The 18,490-nt window shown below is 40.3% G+C and overlaps 2 protein-coding genes across 2 annotated transcripts in view; both read right to left on the bottom strand.

The window, feature by feature from the left end:
* LOC137629304 (dnaJ homolog subfamily C member 17-like) overlaps positions 1–12,985 on the bottom strand; it is a 40,502-nt gene extending 27,517 nt beyond the window's left edge. The window contains exons 1-3 of the mRNA XM_068360562.1: positions 12,777–12,985; positions 10,950–11,047; positions 10,618–10,751 (exon numbers count right to left, since the gene is read on the bottom strand). Of these exons, the coding sequence (XP_068216663.1) occupies positions 10,618–10,751; positions 10,950–11,047; positions 12,777–12,985 (441 nt within the window). The remainder of the gene's footprint in view (positions 1–10,617; positions 10,752–10,949; positions 11,048–12,776) is intronic.
* A 302-nt stretch (positions 12,986–13,287) lies between these two features.
* LOC137629303 (fanconi-associated nuclease 1-like) overlaps positions 13,288–18,490 on the bottom strand; it is a 79,292-nt gene continuing 74,089 nt past the window's right edge. Inside the window, exon 5 of the mRNA XM_068360561.1 lies at positions 13,288–13,364. Within this exon, the coding sequence (XP_068216662.1) occupies positions 13,288–13,364 (77 nt within the window). The remainder of the gene's footprint in view (positions 13,365–18,490) is intronic.

The raw sequence follows: 18,490 nt of genomic DNA, 5'->3' as shown, positions 1-18,490 counted from the left end.
GGAAACATTTGTGATTGAATGTAGGAATCGATTTGTAGTATTAGAGACTTTGAGATATGAAGAACAGACAATTGATGAAGAATGGTGAGATATTGAGACCATATATCAGTCAGTTGATAGTGAAGTTTTGGGACATGCAATTACAAAGAGGAAGCCATGGATATCAAATGAAACATGGGATAATATAAAAAGGAGACAAAGAAAGAAATTGATTGTTGAAAGTTTTCAAGGAAGTAATGAAAATTACAAGCCTGAGCATGCTAAGTATTCCGGTATGGACAGTGAAGTCTAAAGAAAAGCCAGGAATGACTGGAAAGAGTATTTAGACCACAAAGCAGATGAGGCTGACAAAGCTATGAATTCAGGGAGTGGCTATGGTGTAAGAATCGCTCATAAAATTATCAATGTGCTCAGAAACTTTGGTTTCTATTATGAGGCATTCATTTGAGCTCCTTATAACTTGTTTTAAGAAGCCAATAATCTTGCAACGTGATGCCATCCCTAGGGCCAGGGGAATGGCGGTGTATATTAGGACTGAATACCCTGCTTCTCATAAATCCTGCTATGAATGTGGATGTCATGAGCTTCAGGTAATAAAAGTTTGTGGCAGGCATAACAACTTCTATTTGTGTTCGATCTGCTGGAATCCAGACATGGATAATTCTATCTTCGATTGTCTTCTTACCATTATAACTAAGATAAAAGATGATAGAAAGGCCTCTTTTTTTCTTTGTTGGTGATTTCAATGGTCACCATAGGGAGTGGTTAAATTCTGTTTCTTCTACTGATTGCCATGGCTTAAGAGCTTTATATTTTGCCTCTGAATTAGGCTGTGAGCAAATTCTAAGTGAAGCTACTCACAGGTCTGGTAACTGCTTGGACCTTGTATACACTGACTCCCCAGGCCTTATAACAAGTAAGGTTGGTTCTCCAGTAGGGACTCTGATCATGCCTTGATTTCATTAGTAGTGAAGACCAACCAGTCTGTTCCTGATGTATCGTACTCATGTAAGATCTATATGATATCTCAGGCAGACTGGAATGGGATTTTACATGATCTTTTTGTATAGTAGTGTTAATCCTATTGTCCCTTTGAATGAGAATCCCTTCTCCTGTACTAAGGTACCGAGTAAAGGACAAACAATGGTTCAATGATGATTGTAGATGTGCTTATTTGGGGAAGCAGGAGGCCTATCATCTTTGGAAGGGTAACAGATCATACTTAACCTGGAATAACTATACTGTACTCAGCTTAGAGCTTTTGCTCAAAGAGTTTATGCGTTCACTGAAAAGAAATACAATTTAACCATGAAAGAAACCCTTATGTGTACAACCCAGGAGTATAAGTGGTGGACTACCCTTGAATCTCCACTCTTTGGTGTAGATGTAAAAGTTGCTCCTTTACTTAAACCAGATGGCTCTGTCACTCACTGTCCAAAGGAAAAGGCAACCCTTTTGGCAGATGTGTTGGACAGTAAGCAGAGTAATGAGAAACTTGAACTTCCTCATTCTTGTTTTCCTGAGGCTAAACAAACAAGTTTAGCTTTCTGATCTCGTAAAATTAAAGCTCTCTTGATTGACCTTGATGTCTATGGAGGTGTAGACTTATATGGTATTGCACACGTATATGTAATAACTGTTATCATAATAACAGGACAATATAAAAATTAATATGGTGTGTGAACCGTGGATACCCATAAAGTTCATAACGAGAAACAATAAGTATGGAGGACTCATTGAAAATCGTTAAGAACGAAACGAGAGAGAGATAGGAGGGAGCCGGGCGCCATGAAAGACCCACGCGGGGTCGTGAAAATAAAGCTGTTAAAATATAAGCAAAAAAGGGCAAGGCCCCCTCCAAAATCTCAAAACTCATAGATCTGGTACTTAACTTAGATGGAGTGACAGTAGAGTCCGACATCTTGAGGTAAATCCAGGAAAACCAGCGAAATTCACACACCAAGGCAAAATAAGTGTTTGAAAGAACGTGCTATTAAAAGGAGTGACGTCACTGGCATGGGATTGCTAGTAGTAGTAGGATGTTGAACAGCACCTCGCTGTTCGAGGATGTTGACAGGAGATATCTAAATGGTGCGAGGCCTCTGGTTGTGATTTATTCAGCGCCCCAGTATTATACCGACACCTTATTAAGGTGAGCGAGCTGGGTTCAACCTAGCATTCCTATACAAATTTTTCGCTGGTAAATTCATAGCAGTTTTTACCTTAGAAATCATGTTAAAGGAGCATTTCACTGGGCGGCACGGGTCGGAGCCCAGAAATAGATTTTTCCTTCGTCAAAATCCCTTTTTTTCCCTTATTTTTTTATAAAGACTGCAGATTTCTTAGCTCCAAAGTTATCTGTTATTTAGTGCAAGTTAACAAGAAGAGGAGCTTTTAGCACTTGGAAAATAGGTAATGTTACTCCACTATGTAAATAAGTTTGTGGTAGCTCAAGTCCAACTGATTACTGCCCAATTTTCATAACTCCCATATCATCTAAAGTTTTTGAACGCCTTTTGGCAAAGCGTCTTAATAGGTTTGCTGAAGGTAATCATCTACTCCCTAGTTTGCAATTTGGTTTTCATAAAGGCCTTGGAGCATGTGATGCCCTTCTCACAATCTCCAATGCTGTACAGGTTGTGGTCAGGAAGTTCGTATGATTGGCCTAGATTTTAGGGCTGCCTTTGACCGTGTTAATCATGAGGCCGTTGTTTTCAAACTCAAACAGTTGGGAGTGGGTGAGTTGTTTCTTAGCATTATTATTGATTTTTTAAGTAATAGATCGCAAAGAGTTGTTGTTGATGGGCACCATGGTGAGTATAAGAATGTGATATCTGGTGCTCTACAGGCTAGTGTTCTTGTCCCATTACTTTTCATACTATATTCACATGACATATGGTTTGGCCTAGAAAACAAGCTTGTTGCATATTCAAATGATGCTAATCTCTTTGCATCAATTCCATCTCCTATGTGTAGATCTGTGGTTTCTGAATCCCTTAATAGAGATCTAGCTACAATTAGTGCATGGTGCAAATTATGGAGTATGAAGTTGAATCCTAGCAAAACTCAAAGTATGATTGGAAGTAGGTCAAGGACAGTGGCTCCTCAACATCCGGATCTCAGCATTGATAATTTCTTTAACTTTGTATGACTTAAAATTTTAGGTGTGATTCTCGACAACAAATTTAATTTTGAGAAACACATTAGGTTTGTGTCTTCTTCAATTGCACAAAAATTTGGCTTTTTGAGAAAGTCTTTTAAGATTTTTGGTGATCAATCTATTCTGAAGAAGTGTTTTAATTCTTTCATTCTACCTGGTTTCGAGTATTGTTCTCCTGTCTGGTCTTCAGTTGCTGATTCTCATCTTAATTTGTTGGAAAGGAACTTATGGTCTGTTAAAATTAGTTCATTATGCACGTTGCATAAGATTTTTTATAATTCTGACCATCCCTTACATTCAGATCTTCTCGGACAGTTCCATCCTGTTCATAATACTAGGCATGCAGTTAATTCTAATAGTCACGCCTTCTCTATCATGAGGCTCAGTACTACACAGTACTCTAGAGGTTTTATTCCAGCTGTGACCAAGTTGTGGAATGATCTTCCTAATCGGGTAGTTGAATCAATAGAACTTCAAAAGTTCAAACTTGCAACAAATGTTGTTATGTTGAACAAGCTGACATAAGTCCTTTTATAGTTTATACATGAAATATCTGTTTTAATGTTGTTAATGTTTTTAAAATTCTTTTATTTTAATTATGAATTCTTACTTGAATCGTTTATTTATTTCCTTTTTTCCTTTCCCCCCTGGGCTATTTTTCCACGTTGGAGCCCTTGGGCTTATAGCCTTTTGCTTTACCAACTAGGGTTGTAGCTTAGCTAATAACAACAACAACAACAACAATAATAATAATAATAATAATGAAGTCTCTACACTGGTAAAGAAGAAGCATATGCCCATTAAAAAAATGGATGGATCTGTTATAACAACAGAAGATGAAAAAGGCAACATTGGATGGAACACTCTAGTGAGGTCATGAATAGGAGATATGAAGGGAATAATTTGATTGATAAACCTGAAGCTATGAAGATTTTGAGGTGCTCATGAATGAATTCAGTGCGTTTAAAGTCAAAGCTATCATTAAAAAACTAAATAAATGAAAAGCTCCATGATGCCATGAAATAACTGCTGAGATGATACTGGCCAAAAATGAAGCGACCCCCAGAATACTTACCAGATTATTTTGTAGAATGTGGCATGAAAAAGCAAAACCTGATGAGTGGGAATTAGGAGTGTTGGTGACAATGGCTAAAAAAAGAGACCTGACCAGATTGCAATAATTACAGAGGAATCACACTCACGTCAGTTGTCATGAAAACATATGGTATAATTATTCTAAAGAGGCTTTAGAGAAAGATTGATGAAAACATGAGAGATGAACAAGCAGGATTTAGAAAAGGTAGAAGTTGCACAGACCAACTTTTCATTTTGATACATGTACAACAATGCATAGAATATAGAAATCCACTTTTGATGGCATTTGTGGTTATCAAAAAGCCTTTGATAGTGTGCACCGGCCAATTTTGTGGAGACTCCTGCATTATCGTGGAATTCCTCTTAAATATATAAATTTGATTAAGTTTGTTCATGAGAATAGAAAGTGCAAAGTTAATGTTAGTGGAGTCCTAATGAATGAATTTCCAGTGAAAAGCCAAGTAATCCAAGGGAATTTGTTGTCACCGGTTTTATTTATCCTACTCATGGATTTTGTAATGTGTAGAACAGTTGTAGATGGTGGAGAAGGATAGGACTTAATTAGTAATAGGAAATCAGCTGCCCTGGAGTATGCGGATTACACTGTCCTTATTAGCAGAACACCAAAGGATTTGCAATGCTTGCTCACCAGAATTCATGGAATACCACAGGAGGTTGGGCTCAAGATAAATAGAAAAAAAAACAGAGATGATGAGAACAGAATATGCAATGGAAGATGAAATATCATTGGATGGAGATAGGATTATTGAGTAAGAATCATTTAAATATTGGGGAACTATGATATTTAATACAGGGTCTTTAGAATTAGAGTCTAATGAAAGATTGAAAAAAGCAAATCAGACAATGGCTACGTTAAGTAAAATTTGGAGGGCAAATCGCCTGCAATTACATATAAAAATAAGGCTATACAGTACAGTATATCAGTTTAGTGAGATCTGTGTTATTGTATAGTCATGAGTCATGGTATGACAATGAAATAATCTCCAACAGATTTAGTATATTCGAGAATAAAGCCCTCAGAAGAATATTGGGAGTTAAATGGTGAGACATGAGTAGAAATGAAACTATGAGAGATATTACTCGAGTGTCATATGTGGATGTGATCATGGTGAGGGATAGATGGAGATGATTTAGGCATGCTCTTTGCACTCCCCAGGAGAAATTAGTTCACCAAACTTTTAACTGGGCTCCACACAGCACTAGAAGAGTGGGAAGACCCTAGCCTACATGGCTGAGGACTATGAAGTGTGAAGTTGAAGATGATGAATGGAGAAGTATTGAATTAAAAGCTCAAGATAGAGACGACTGGCGAAATCTAACAGAGACCCTTCACGTCAATAGTCATAGGAGGATATGATGATGTATATATCTGGTTACACAAGGGAAATGATTATTAACTGCAGACAGGGAAGGCCAGTTTGCAGAGTACCTCAAGAGCTGTTCTACAAGAGAGGGAAGATGAAGGAAAGAAGAAGCCAGTCATTTTCATCATTCACCCCAGACTTATCTGGGGTAACCTCAACCCTCCACCATCTGCTACTTGTCCATCAAGGAGCTTTATGTGTTTAAACCACTTGTGCAGCCACCACAGGTCCGATGGAGAATGTCTCCAAGTGCCTGTGGGTTACGCCATGCATATAGTGGGTGGTGAAGATTATTTGATGCTTCCACACACCCACTTGTAGAACCTACGCCACAGAGTACAGAAGTTTTCCTTGAACACTATGGATGTAATAATACCTCTAACGTTATGAGCTCTTGGTCTTCGCATCTGCGAGAAGAATCAGGATTCAGGGTACGTTCTATGACATTTCAAATCCAAGCTGAGATGGTGTTCTTGGTGATTCTTCTCTTCACCTTCCCCAAACTGATGAATAATCTGCTCACATGGGGACAAGCTCGAGCAGTTCTTTTGAGGTAACACCTCAAAGCTCTCACTGGTCATAGTAGCAGTTGATATGGATCATCGGTTATTTGAAGACATTCAATCCGGAAGGGCCGGAATCTAGGATCTGCTTCCCCCGGATTTTGAATCTTTAAGATAAACTCAGGCATGAAGCTCAGCATTACCTGTCCCCATCCCCTTGAATGGGAGACATTGTAGGAAAGACCATGCTGTTCACCTACCCCTTTGGCTGAGGCCAATGGAAGTAGGAAGACTGTCTTCATCGTCAGGTGAAGATCTGAAGCCTGGCGCAACAGTTCGTAGGGAGCTCCTTTTAGTGATCGTAACATGCGTACGATGTCCCTTAGAGGTGGTTTAACTTCCGAATAAGGACAGAAAAGCTTAAAACTTCATATGAGGAGAGACAACTTCAACGATAAGGAAATACAAAATTAACTCCTTTCAGTCTGAAGGCAAGGCTCAAGGCTGAGCAATAGCCTTTCACTGCCAACACTGAGGGGAGTTTTTCCTCCCGAAGGTACAGTATACAAGGAAATCTGCTATCACTGGGATAGTCGAATAGAGAGGATAAATACCCCTTCTATGACACCAACCAAAAAAAGACTGCCTACTTTGCCTGGTACACCGCAGCTGAAGATTCTCGGAGGTATCCAGACATCTTTCTCTCAACATGTTGTGAAAAGCCTCTCTTTGGGGAGATCCTGGAAAACCTCCAGGTGTGAAGTATTTAGGGACTCTACGATTTTGTGTTAAATCTCTGCCTGTGGCTGCTTGAGTAGATCATGACATGGAGGGAGTTCTTTTGGGACTTCTGTTAACATTTGAAGGAGGTCAAGAAACCATTTCGCATGGTGCCACTGCGGAGCAACGAGGGTCATTGCAAGGATGGTGGATGCTCATATCTTGTTTAGAACCTTTCTCATCAGGAAGAATGGAGGAAACATGTACAGTAGACATCAATGTTGTTCTAATGCTTTTGGAACATGTCCTGCCATAGAGCCTGAGGGTCCGGCACCAGGGAGTAGTATAGCAGGAGCTTGCTGTTCAGAGATGTCACAAACATGTTCACTATCGGAGAATCCCATAAAGTCAAGACTTTGTTGGCTACTACATGATTCAAAGACCACCCGAAGCCCACTATCTGAGTCACTCTGCTCAGGTTGTCTGCAAGCCATTCTTCTTGCCTGGATGAAGGAAGCCGATACGGACACCATGTTGTCTTCCGCCCATCGTAGGTATCTAGTGATAGATAGCAAAGGTGTTGAGTAAAGATACCGCCTTGCTTATTTATATCTGCCACCACTGTGGTGTTGTCGCTTATCAACACCATGGAGTGACCTGTCAGGAGCTGAGAGAATTATTGTAGGGCCAGGAAGGCTGCCCTCATTTCCATGATGTTTATATGCAGCATACTTTCAGACGCTTAATGTCAACAAAGCACAGAGGTTGGGTGATGCAGCAAGGGGCCCCTCCAACCTTCTTTTGATGCACCTGTGAAGAACATCAATTTAGGGGGGGGAGATCCACCCATCTGAGCAGGTTATCATCTACTACCATCAGGTCAGGTTCGTCCTCTGTTTGGCTCCCATAGGAACCAACAGGTATGGAGAGTCCTTGTGCTGGGCCCAAACGGAATTTAACCACCACTGGAGAGATTGAATCCATGGGGGTCCGTTGGCTACTACACATTCCAGAACTTCCAGGGAGGACAGGTGTCCTATTAGTCATAGACAGAGCTGTACCAGAAGTCTCTCTCGTCAAAAAAAAAGGGGCTTCCTACCTTCTTCAACCTCTGGATTCTGTCCTTGGAGGGAAAGACTTTCCCTAGTCTGGTATCCAGCAACATTCCCAGGTATGACAGTCCTGGCGATGGATGCAGTGTTCTCGAGATTTATCACAATCCCCAGAATGCGACAAAACTTGAGAAGCTTGTCTCAGTGTTGGGGAAGGGTCATCCCCGAGTCTGCTAGGATGAGCCAGTCATCCAAATACTGTAACTAAACAGACAAATGCCTATCCTGTGAGCCCAAGTTGACACTAGGGAGAAGACCCTTGTGGAAACCTGAGGTGCTATCAGCATGCCAAAACACAGCACCTAGAACTGGTATTCTTTGTCGTCTATGATGATCCTCAAATACTTCCTTGATGATGGATGGACTGGGATCTAAAAGTATGCATCCTTTAGGTCTAGTGTGCACATGAAGTCCCCTGATCTGATCGCCTGTCTGACTGTGTCTGCCATCACCATCCTGAACGGGGTCAGTTGGGCAAACCTGTTCAGGGAGGAGAGGTCGATGACAGGTCTCCAACCTACAGACGCCTTCTTTACAAGAAAGGGTAAACTGTAGAAGCCTGGGGATATGTCTAGGAACTCTTGGAAAGCACCCTTCTCCAATATGGTCTGGACTTCAGCCCTGAGGGCCTGTTCCTTCACGGATCATTTTGTGTAGGAACTGACGGAGCTGGACGACATGTCAAGGAAGGAAGAGCGAGTGTGAACAGAACTCGATAGCCAAAGGGTATCACCTCGACCAGCCAGGTTTTGGCCCCGTCCTGGAAGAACCTCTGCCACTGGCGTTGCAGGCATCCTCTTGGACAAGTGGGAAAATTGCCCTCCCTAGCGTGAACGACCTCGGGTGCTGGACTTACCTCCTTTCATGCCTTTGCTGGACTTGCCTCCCTCTGCACGTTTTCTAGCAAGAACGGATTTCTTGAACGATGATTTGGGAGCTGTGGCACTCTTACTGCTCCTCCGTGCTCTCGCTGGTGGAGGTTTCTATGCCGGAGAAAGGAACTATGTACAGCCTTCATGTCATGGCCTTCTGGAAGAAGATGCCCTGGAAGACATTCATCATGGCAGAGGAGAAAAAACTGCCAGGCCATAAACCAATGAAGGATAGATGACTCTAGCCTTGTGTGCTAATGCAAGCGGTGATGGCAAGATCAAGCCACTGCTGGTGTACCACACCGAAAACTCACATGCTTTCAAGAGCCACAAGATCTTGAAAGAAAGACTTCGTCATGTGGGGCACAAATTCAAAAGCTTGGGTTACAAGATATTCTTTCACAGAATGGATGAATCTGTGCTTTGGTCTGGTAGGCAAGTAGCATTTTTTATAGAAAAACCTGGCGTTGAAATGTCTTCTCTTCCTAGACAATGCCCCTGGTCACCCTTCTGGTCTTGAAGATGACTTTATGGAAGAATTCCAGTTTGTCAAGGTCCTCTATCTCCTGCCCAGCACCACGCCATTCCTTCAGCCCATGGACCAACAGGTATTTCCAAACTTTAAAGAAACTCTACACAAAGCATTTATTTAAGAAATGCTTTGATGTCACATTCAATGTTGTTAATTGTTTAAGAATTATTAATGAAGCATGGCAGAGTGTGACGCGAAAACCTTAAATTCAGCGTGGAAAACATTGTGGCCAGATTACATAGCTGAAAAGGACTTTGAAAGGTTCGATACGACACAGCCTGACCCCGAACCCATAGTGTTGGAAGAGATCGTGTCTCTTGGAAAGTTTGCGGGGCTGGAGGTAGATAAGGCAGATGTCAACAACCTTGTCAAGGAGCATCAAGAAGAGCTTGTGACAAAGGAATTGATCAAGCTCCAGACGATGCAACATATGGAAGTGTTAATGGAGTTCAGTAGCAAGGAGGAGGCAGAACTGGAGGAACTCCTTTCTTCGAAAGAGTTTAAGGAAGTGTTGTCTAAGTGGCAGGATGTGTCTAATTTGGTTGAAAAGAGACATCATGATAAATTGTCTTGTAGTCATGCTTCAGCATTTTTTAACGACACTTGCCTAACTCATTTCCACATTATTTTGAAAGGGAGAAATGATCAAACCTCCTTGGATAGGTTTTTTTTAAATGCCTGCAATAAGCAAAAGTGCAAGACAAAAAGAGCTAAGACAAGCGAGGAACAGTAAAAAAAATAAAAGAAAAAAATAGAAAATAGGACGTGAAATTAAAATTTATCCTAAAATTAAGTGAGCTCATTTCATTCAAATTAATTCAAATTTTAAGTGTTACGAGACGTAGTGTAAGCAACAGTGTAAATATATATATCTTTCACCTAAACCATATTCAATTTTTTTGTAATGTCTCGAGAGGAACAGCTGACGATTCGATAGAAAATTGTGAATTGATGAAGTTACATTAAAACAAATGAGGTTTTCCTACATTTATCCATTAATTTTGTTTTTCTCAGTTTCTTGAATCTCAAGCCAACAGAAATTCTTAACAACCCTACATATAAAGAGGAGCTTATTCACTTGGCTGTTTGGGCGAGAAACAACAACTAGGTTATGTTTCTATAAAATCTACTGAAGTTCATATGGTATATTAAATATCATAACTGTAGCACATACTTATTAGAGCCAAAAGACATAAATCTCTCTCTCTAAACCTCTTTACATTAATAATATAAGTTACCTTGTAAAATAGTTGCCGTATATCTTCCTCAGTATACCCAGGAGTCTCTCGAGATATTGCCCACTTGACCTTCACTTTATGTCCAACATCTGTCTCCTTTGTTGTACATTTATTTTCATTTACTCCTGATGTTCCTGTAAAAACAATTCTGATGAGCAACTACAGTATGTTTCCAATTAAAATTAGCACCTGAAAGTGAATAAAAATAAATAATATATAAACATTCCATGGGTTTCACAGTATATCATCAAGAAATTAACATTAATAGTAGTGGTGTATCATTTATAAAAAAAAGATATATCACAAAGGTTTTAATTAACAATAACACACACCTTTTAAATCTCTTTCAACTTCTCTATTCAATTTATCTAATTCTTCCTCAATTATACGCTGTCCTTCATCTTCCAAACGTTTCAATTCACGGCGAAATCTGCAGAAAAGTAAGTGTGATTTTTTAAACTTCAAATAAACCAAATTTATAACTTAAACTTATTCATTTTAATACTTACCCAGAACTCATTCATAGCCATTCCTTTGTTGAAGAAAACAAATTAACCTTAAAAAGAAAATTTACTCTACTTTACTAAGCATGGCAAGAAGCATATGGATCCAGCAGCTCCCAATTTAGGCACTTCACATGTAAACAAACCCATACATTTTAGTCAACATTATAACTAACAAATAGGAAACCATACCACTTAAGTGTGGAGCCTCTTCCAGGAATTCCATTTAAGTATTAAAAAATAAATATACAAGAAAATAGATTTATTTTAATTTTTACTGAGAATCCATTGCTAAATCACTAACAGGAAAGAAGCATACTGGAAATCATTACTATAAAAAGGCTTTTTATTGATAAAACATATCAATACCATAGCCATAATACATGGCTGACATACCTAAAAACTTTCCTTTTCTAATGTATTAGAGAGAGGGGATACTATCTGATGTGCAAACCAATATCTAAACATGGTAGAAAGACACTGGAAACTCAGACAATACAAATGGCTACCATACTATTAAAGTCAAGTCCCAAAGACCTACACCAGAGGGAACTTTACTCTTCCCATTATAAAAAAAAAAATCCCTTCTTTAACCCAACCTTGATCAGAAAGAAAACAACCTTATCTAACTACAAACTATATTCAATGGTACAATGCAACAATCATTAGAAATATATTTGCAGCCTATCAAATACTGAAAAACAAAGAGAAGGACACCTCTGCTGTGCTACTCCCAAATTTTTTTGCAGAAACAAATCCTCAGAAAATTTGTGAGAGGCCTGTATGAGAAGAGCTAAGAAGTAACCAGTAGTCCAGGTGCTCATAAGACAGAGTTGTTTTGATTTAAATTGGTTTAAATCAGAGTAAAAAAAAATCATAGTTTAAATCAAAATGAAATATACTATCAGAAGTTACCTTGGAAAGAAGAAAACTTCCAATACTAATTACTATTTATAAGTATTGCAACAAAAGAACAAAATCCTAGTTAACGGTTATAACATTTTGGGAAAACTTGGTGTTCTTAAAAATTGTATACAAATTATAAAGGTCTTGATTTGTTCAACAGCTTTAATAGGAATTAAAAGTTTTGTTAATAGTACAGCACGGACATGGAGAAGTCCTTAATAGGGTTTTAGTTCTATTTTGTACTGTGTATTCTATGTTAAAATGAAACTGCTGTATATATGTGTATTTATGTACTAGTTACTAAAACTTGTCGGCTCCGATTAAATCATTACAGTAGTTTGAATTTTGGTTTGTAAGAGAAAAAACTCATCTTGAGTAATGTATATTAAACTATGGTTTTATTTAACATAGATCAAGTTCAATACCAGAAAATACCCTCATAAGACTGAAACCAATAACCAGAAGCAGCAAATAGGTATTATTGAAAAAAATAATTCAAATCAAGAAAATTAGTTTAAATAAAAAAACCTGATTTAAATCTAATGAATTGATTTTCAAATTTTATTTTTTTAGAAAAAATCATGATTTTCTCAACCATACCATAAGACGTAGCTGTTTCCCTCTTAAAAGAACCATCCTGCTTGTGACTACTTGTGAAGCAGAGCATAGGCCAAAACATAGCCAAGTGAGTTGGAAAAGCTTGTCCCTGAACAGGAAACTTCAGGAGTACCAGGAACTTCAGTGAATTACAGTATGCATTTGACAAGAAAATGGAATATACCTAGTCCTCTCTGAATGGCAACTCCTACTGACAAGGAAGCTTCCATTAAGAATTTCATAATCAGGATACTAGTTTTGGCTTGATCCATCCAAAACTGGAGTCCATACATCAAATAACTTTGGGACCAGACAGACAACAGCAAAACTGGGGGAGGGTACTGGAACTTCTCTAAACCCATCTTTTTTAATAAAGACCAGACTTCTAATGTAAAGGCAGCAAATTTTTCTGGTCCATTGAAATACAAAGGAAACACCACTGTGCATACAAGATGGAGTAGAAGAACCCTGAGAGCCCTGCTCTGGAAATCCATAGCAAGGTCTAAGGTTTGGAGGATATGATAGCCCGAGTATCAAACCAAACTGACACTTGATTCGAACCTGTTTAGCTACTTGTGATAAATGTTTTTTATCGAATATACTGTAGGTCCTAAATGAGAGGTTAATATTAAACAATATTTTTGATCATCCATAACACTTTTGATCAAGAGAACATTGTTGTTTCTTTTTCTGGAGCACTATATTGAATTGCCATGTAACTGCTAAACTTAGTACTGGAATCTGATATAAACAATATAAAACATCATACAATTTCTTCAAAACTACATATTTTAGAAACAATTCTAATTTTTCCTAGCTATAAAAACATGAGTATTTAACACTTCTAGTTCTGATTTCTACGACCCAACAATAATAAAAGAAAATGGGCTCTGATGCACTATGGTTGGTTACCGGAGCAACCCCAATGCTGGGCGCCATGCGCAGCTACGGATAGGCTTTGCTGTAATTAATTGATTGTCATAAGAGCCTCCAATCTCTGATATGGTGCAGCAAACTCTATGGGAGCCCTACACGCCACCAGAACCTGAAAGACTGCCAAAGTAACTCCGAGGGCTCTTTGCTACTGACGCATATTCCCTGGGGACCGAGGCAGGGGTGTAATTGCATGATTGGTGGAAGCTGACGCAACAGTGGGTTTAAGGAAAAACTAATTTCTCTTCCTTTCCCTCAAAGAATAAACCAGACACTGCATAGGAGGCCACACCCAACTCTCAGCACACTGGAGTGATTGCAATCAAACGTGCCCATAGCAAGAAGCACAGAGAGAATGTGGATCTACAGCCAGTTTAAAAAAATGGTATAAAAGTCCATCCTCACACATATGAGCATCTTGCTTCACAATCATAACAATCAATAGCCAGCATTTACTTCAGGAAAGAAAAAGAAAATTAAAAGTTTGATTAAGAGTGTAAAAGTATGTCTGTACTCTTACACCCCTACAATAGGGATAAAAAGAGTACAGTACTACCACCGTAAGTCCTGCATGTAATAGAGAGGGACTAAATAGACAGCTTCTGCTTTGTAGTCTTGCTTTTTAACAAAAGACTATGCCCACTGCCAATAACTGTGGAAACTGCTGCCTTGCATTTGAACTATTAGTCAAAGGCTATGCCCACCGCCAATAACTGTGATTTATGACTTCAAGAGCATGCGATTGTGAGAACCCTCCAACAAATTATAGACCATACCTGATGCTATAAGAAGTATGGATACGGGGCAGGTGGGTACCTTGTAAGTGACGCGCGTCAGGATCCCCCTACTGGCGTGATAATTGGACAAGGGGTACCGCAGGCTTCATAACTACGGCCAAAGAAGCTAGTGACAGAATGGAAAATCAGAGCAGGTACTTGGAATATTGGTACACTAACGGGAAGATTAAGGGAGATAGTGGATGTGATGGAGAAGAGTAAGATAGATGTCTTGTGTCTAAAGAAGACTAGATGGAAAGGAAATTGAATTAGAGATATAAGAAATGGTTATAAACTCTATTAGAGTGGGTCAGGAGAGGGAAGATATGGAATGGGGTCATAATAGGTAATAACTGTAAGAAAAAAGTGGTAGAAGTAATGAGAATACATGATAAGCTTTTAAAGATCCCAATAATAATATGGGATCATTTATTATATATAATTTCAGCCTATGCCTCTCAAATGGGTTATCAAGAAAAAATAAAAGAATTATGTAGAATAGAATTTGAGGTTGCTATTATAACTGAAAGAGGAAGAGAAGACAATCATAGGAGCAGACATGGAAGGTAGAGTGGGGAAGAGAAGGGATGGATATGAGGAGGTTGATGAAAGCCATGGGTTTGTAATTAGAAATGAGGATGGGGAGTATATATTAGAGATGGCTGAGAGTTTTGAATTGGCATTTATGAACACCTAGTTTCAGAAGTTGGATAAGTACATGATAACCTATGAAAATGGAGGAGTAGAAACCCAAATAGATTACACATCTGTTAGAGAAGCAGACAAGAAAAATGTGATTAACTGTAAAGGGATTTTGAGGGAAACTAATGTTAAACAACATAGACTAGTAGAGATGGCTTTTAAAATGAGAGGTAGAAAACCCAAGAAGAGAAAGAGTAGATCTAAAAATGTTATTTTCATTAGTAAAATAAATTTTTGAATATACTTACCCGATAATCATGTAGCTGTCAACTCCGTTGCCCGACAGAATTCTACGGGAGGGATACGCCAGCTATCACTATACTAGAAGGGGGTGTACTCACCAGCGCCACCTGTGGCCAGGTACTACAGTACTTCTTGTTGACACCGCCTCAATTTTTCCTCGGTCCACTGGTTCTCTATGGGGAGGAAGGGTGGGTCAATTAAATCATGATTATCGGGTAAGTATATTCAAAAATTTATTTTACTAATGAAAATAACATTTTTCAATATTAAACTTACCCGATAATCATGTAGCTGATTCACACCCAGGGGGGTGGGTGAAAACCAGTGTACATGACTAAAGGATAGCTAAGTATCCCGTATTTCATATAATCAGTTATCTCAGAATAACAATGAAATAATAAGTACCTGGTAAGGAAGTCGACTTGAACCGTTACTCTGCCTTTATTAAGTTCGTCTTCCTTACTGAGCGCAGCGTTCCTCTTAGGAGGCTGAATCAACTCTAAGGTGCTAAAGTATATAGGGCTGCAACCCCTACTAAAGGACCTCTACACAACCTCTAACCCAGGCGCTTCTCAAGAATGAATTGACCACCCGCCAAATCAAAAGGATGCGGAAGGCTTCTTAGCCTACCGTAACAACCCATAAAAACAACAATAAAAGCATTCAAGAGAAAGGTTAAAAAAGGTTATGGGATTAAGGGAATGTAGTGGCTGAGCCCTCACCTACTACTGCACTCGCTGCTACGAATGGTCCCAGGGTGTAGCAGTTCTCGTAAAGAGACTGGACATCTTTAAGATAAAATGATGCAAACACTGACTTGCTCCTCCAATAAGTTGCATCCATTATGCTCTGCAGAGAACGGTTCTTATTAAAGGCCATCGAAGTGGCTACGGCTCTCACTTCGTGGGTCCTTACCTTCAGCAAAGCAAGGTCTTCCTCCTTCATGTGAGAATGGGCTTCTCTAATCAGAAGCCTTATATAATACGAAACTCCGTTTTTGGACATGGGCATCGACGGTTTCTTGATTGCACACCATAAGGCTTCTGACTGTCCTCGTATAGGTTTTGACCTATTAAGATAATATTTCAGAGCTCTGACAGGGCAAAGAACTCTTTCTAGCTCGTTACCTACCATGTTGGAAAGGCTAGGAATTTCAAACGATCTAGGCCAAGGACGTGAAGGAAGTTCATTCTTAGCTAAAAATCCGAGCTGTAAAGAACATGTTGCAGATTCGGATGTGAACCCAATGTTCTTGCTGAAGGCATGAACCTCACTGACTCTTTTAGCTGTTGCAAGGCAGACGAGGAAAAGAGTCTTGAGGGTAAGGTCCTTGAAGGAAGCTGACTGGAGAGGTTCGAACCTAGGCGACATAAGGAACCTTAAGACTACGTCTGGATTCCAGCCTGGAGTGGGTAAACGACGTTCTTTAGAAGTCTCAAAAGACTTAAGGATGTCTTGAAGGTCCTTGTTGGAAGAAAGGTCCAAACCTCTGTGGCGGAGAACTGAAGCCAACATACTCCTGTACCCTTTAATCGTAGGAGCTGAAAGGGATCTCTCATTCCTTAGATGTAATAGGAAGTCAGCTATTTGGGTTACAGAGGTATTGGTAGAGGAAACTGCATTGGCTCTACACCAGCTCCGGAAGACTTCCCACTTGGATTGGTAGACTCTACGAGTGGATACCCTCCTTGCTCTGGCAATCGCACTGGCTGCCTCCTTCGAAAAGCCTCTAGCTCTAGCGAATCTTTCGACAGTCTGAAGGCAGTCAGCCGAAGAGCGTGGAGGTTTGGGTGCAACTTGTCTACGTGAGGTTGACGTAGAAGGTCCACTCTTAGAGGGAGAGTCCTGGGGACGTCGACCAGCCATTGTAGTACCTCTGTGAACCATTCTCTTGCAGGCCAAAGGGGAGCAACCAGCGTCAGCCGTGTCCCTTCGTGCGAGATGAACTTCTGAATGACTTTGTTTATGATCTTGAACGGTGGGAATGCGTAAAGGTCGAGATGGGACCAATTCAGCAGAAAAGCATCCACATGAACTGCTGCTGGGTCTGGAACTGGGGAACAGTACAAAGGAAGCCTCTTGGTCATGGAGGTGGCAAACAGATCTATTGTCGGCTGACCCCACAAGGTCCAAAGTCTGTTGCACACGCTCTTGTGAAGGGTCCATTCCGTGGGGATGACCTGATCTTTTCTGCTTAGGCGATCTGCTGAGACGTTCATGTTGCCCTGAATGAACCTCGTAACTAGAGTGAGGTTTAGACTTCTTGACCAAATGAGGAGGTCCCTTGCTATCTCGTACAGGCTCCTCGAATGGGTCCCTCCCTGCTTGGAGATGTAAGCCAAGGCTGTGGTGTTGTCGGAGTTCACCTCCACCACCTTGCCTAGCAGGAGGGACTTGAAGTTCAATAGGGCCAAATGAACTGCAGGTAGCTCCTTGCAGTTGATGTGGAGCGTTTCCTGTTCCTTGTTCCACGTTCCCGAGCATTCCTGTCCGTTCAAGGTCGCGCCCCAGCCCGAGTCTGATGCATCCGAGAAGAGATGAAGATTGGGGGTCTGAATCGCTAACGATAGGCCCTCCCTGAGAAGGAGGTTGGTCTTCCACCACAAGAGAGTGGTCTTCATCTCTTTGGTGACCGGGATAGAGACTGCTTCGAGCGTCAAATCCTTGTCCCAATGAGCTGCTAGATGGAATTGGAGAGGGCGGAGGTGGAGTCTCCCTAACTCGACGAACAGGGCTAACGATGAAAGGGTCCCTGTGAAACTCCTCCACTGTCTCACCGAGCAACTGATCCTCTTCAGCATGCTCAGGATGCAATCTAGGGCTTGGCTTATCCTTGGGGCCGATGGAAAAGCCCGAAAATCCTGACTCCGAATCTCCATTCCCAGGTAAACAATGGATTGGGAGGGAATGAGCTGGGACTTTTCTAAGTTGACTAACAGACCCAGTTCCTTGATCAAGTCCAAAGTCCAGTTGAGACTCTCCAGACAGCGACGACTCGTGGAGGCTCTCAACAGCCAGTCGTCTAAATAAAGGGAGGCTCTGATGTCCGATAAGTGGAGGAATTTTGCAATATTCCTCATCAGATGCGTAAACACCATAGGAGCTGTGCTTAGGCCAAAAAACAGGGCTTGGAATTGGTACACAACCTTTCCAAAAATGATATTTTCATAATAAAATAAATTTTTGAATATACTTACCCGCTGGTTATATAAA

This window comes from Palaemon carinicauda, chromosome 37 (assembly GCF_036898095.1).
Source record: "Palaemon carinicauda isolate YSFRI2023 chromosome 37, ASM3689809v2, whole genome shotgun sequence".
Lineage (NCBI taxonomy): Eukaryota > Metazoa > Arthropoda > Malacostraca > Decapoda > Palaemonidae > Palaemon > Palaemon carinicauda.
The sequence above is the reverse complement of the archived record's forward strand: the minus strand, read 5'-3'. Positions and strand labels throughout refer to the sequence as shown.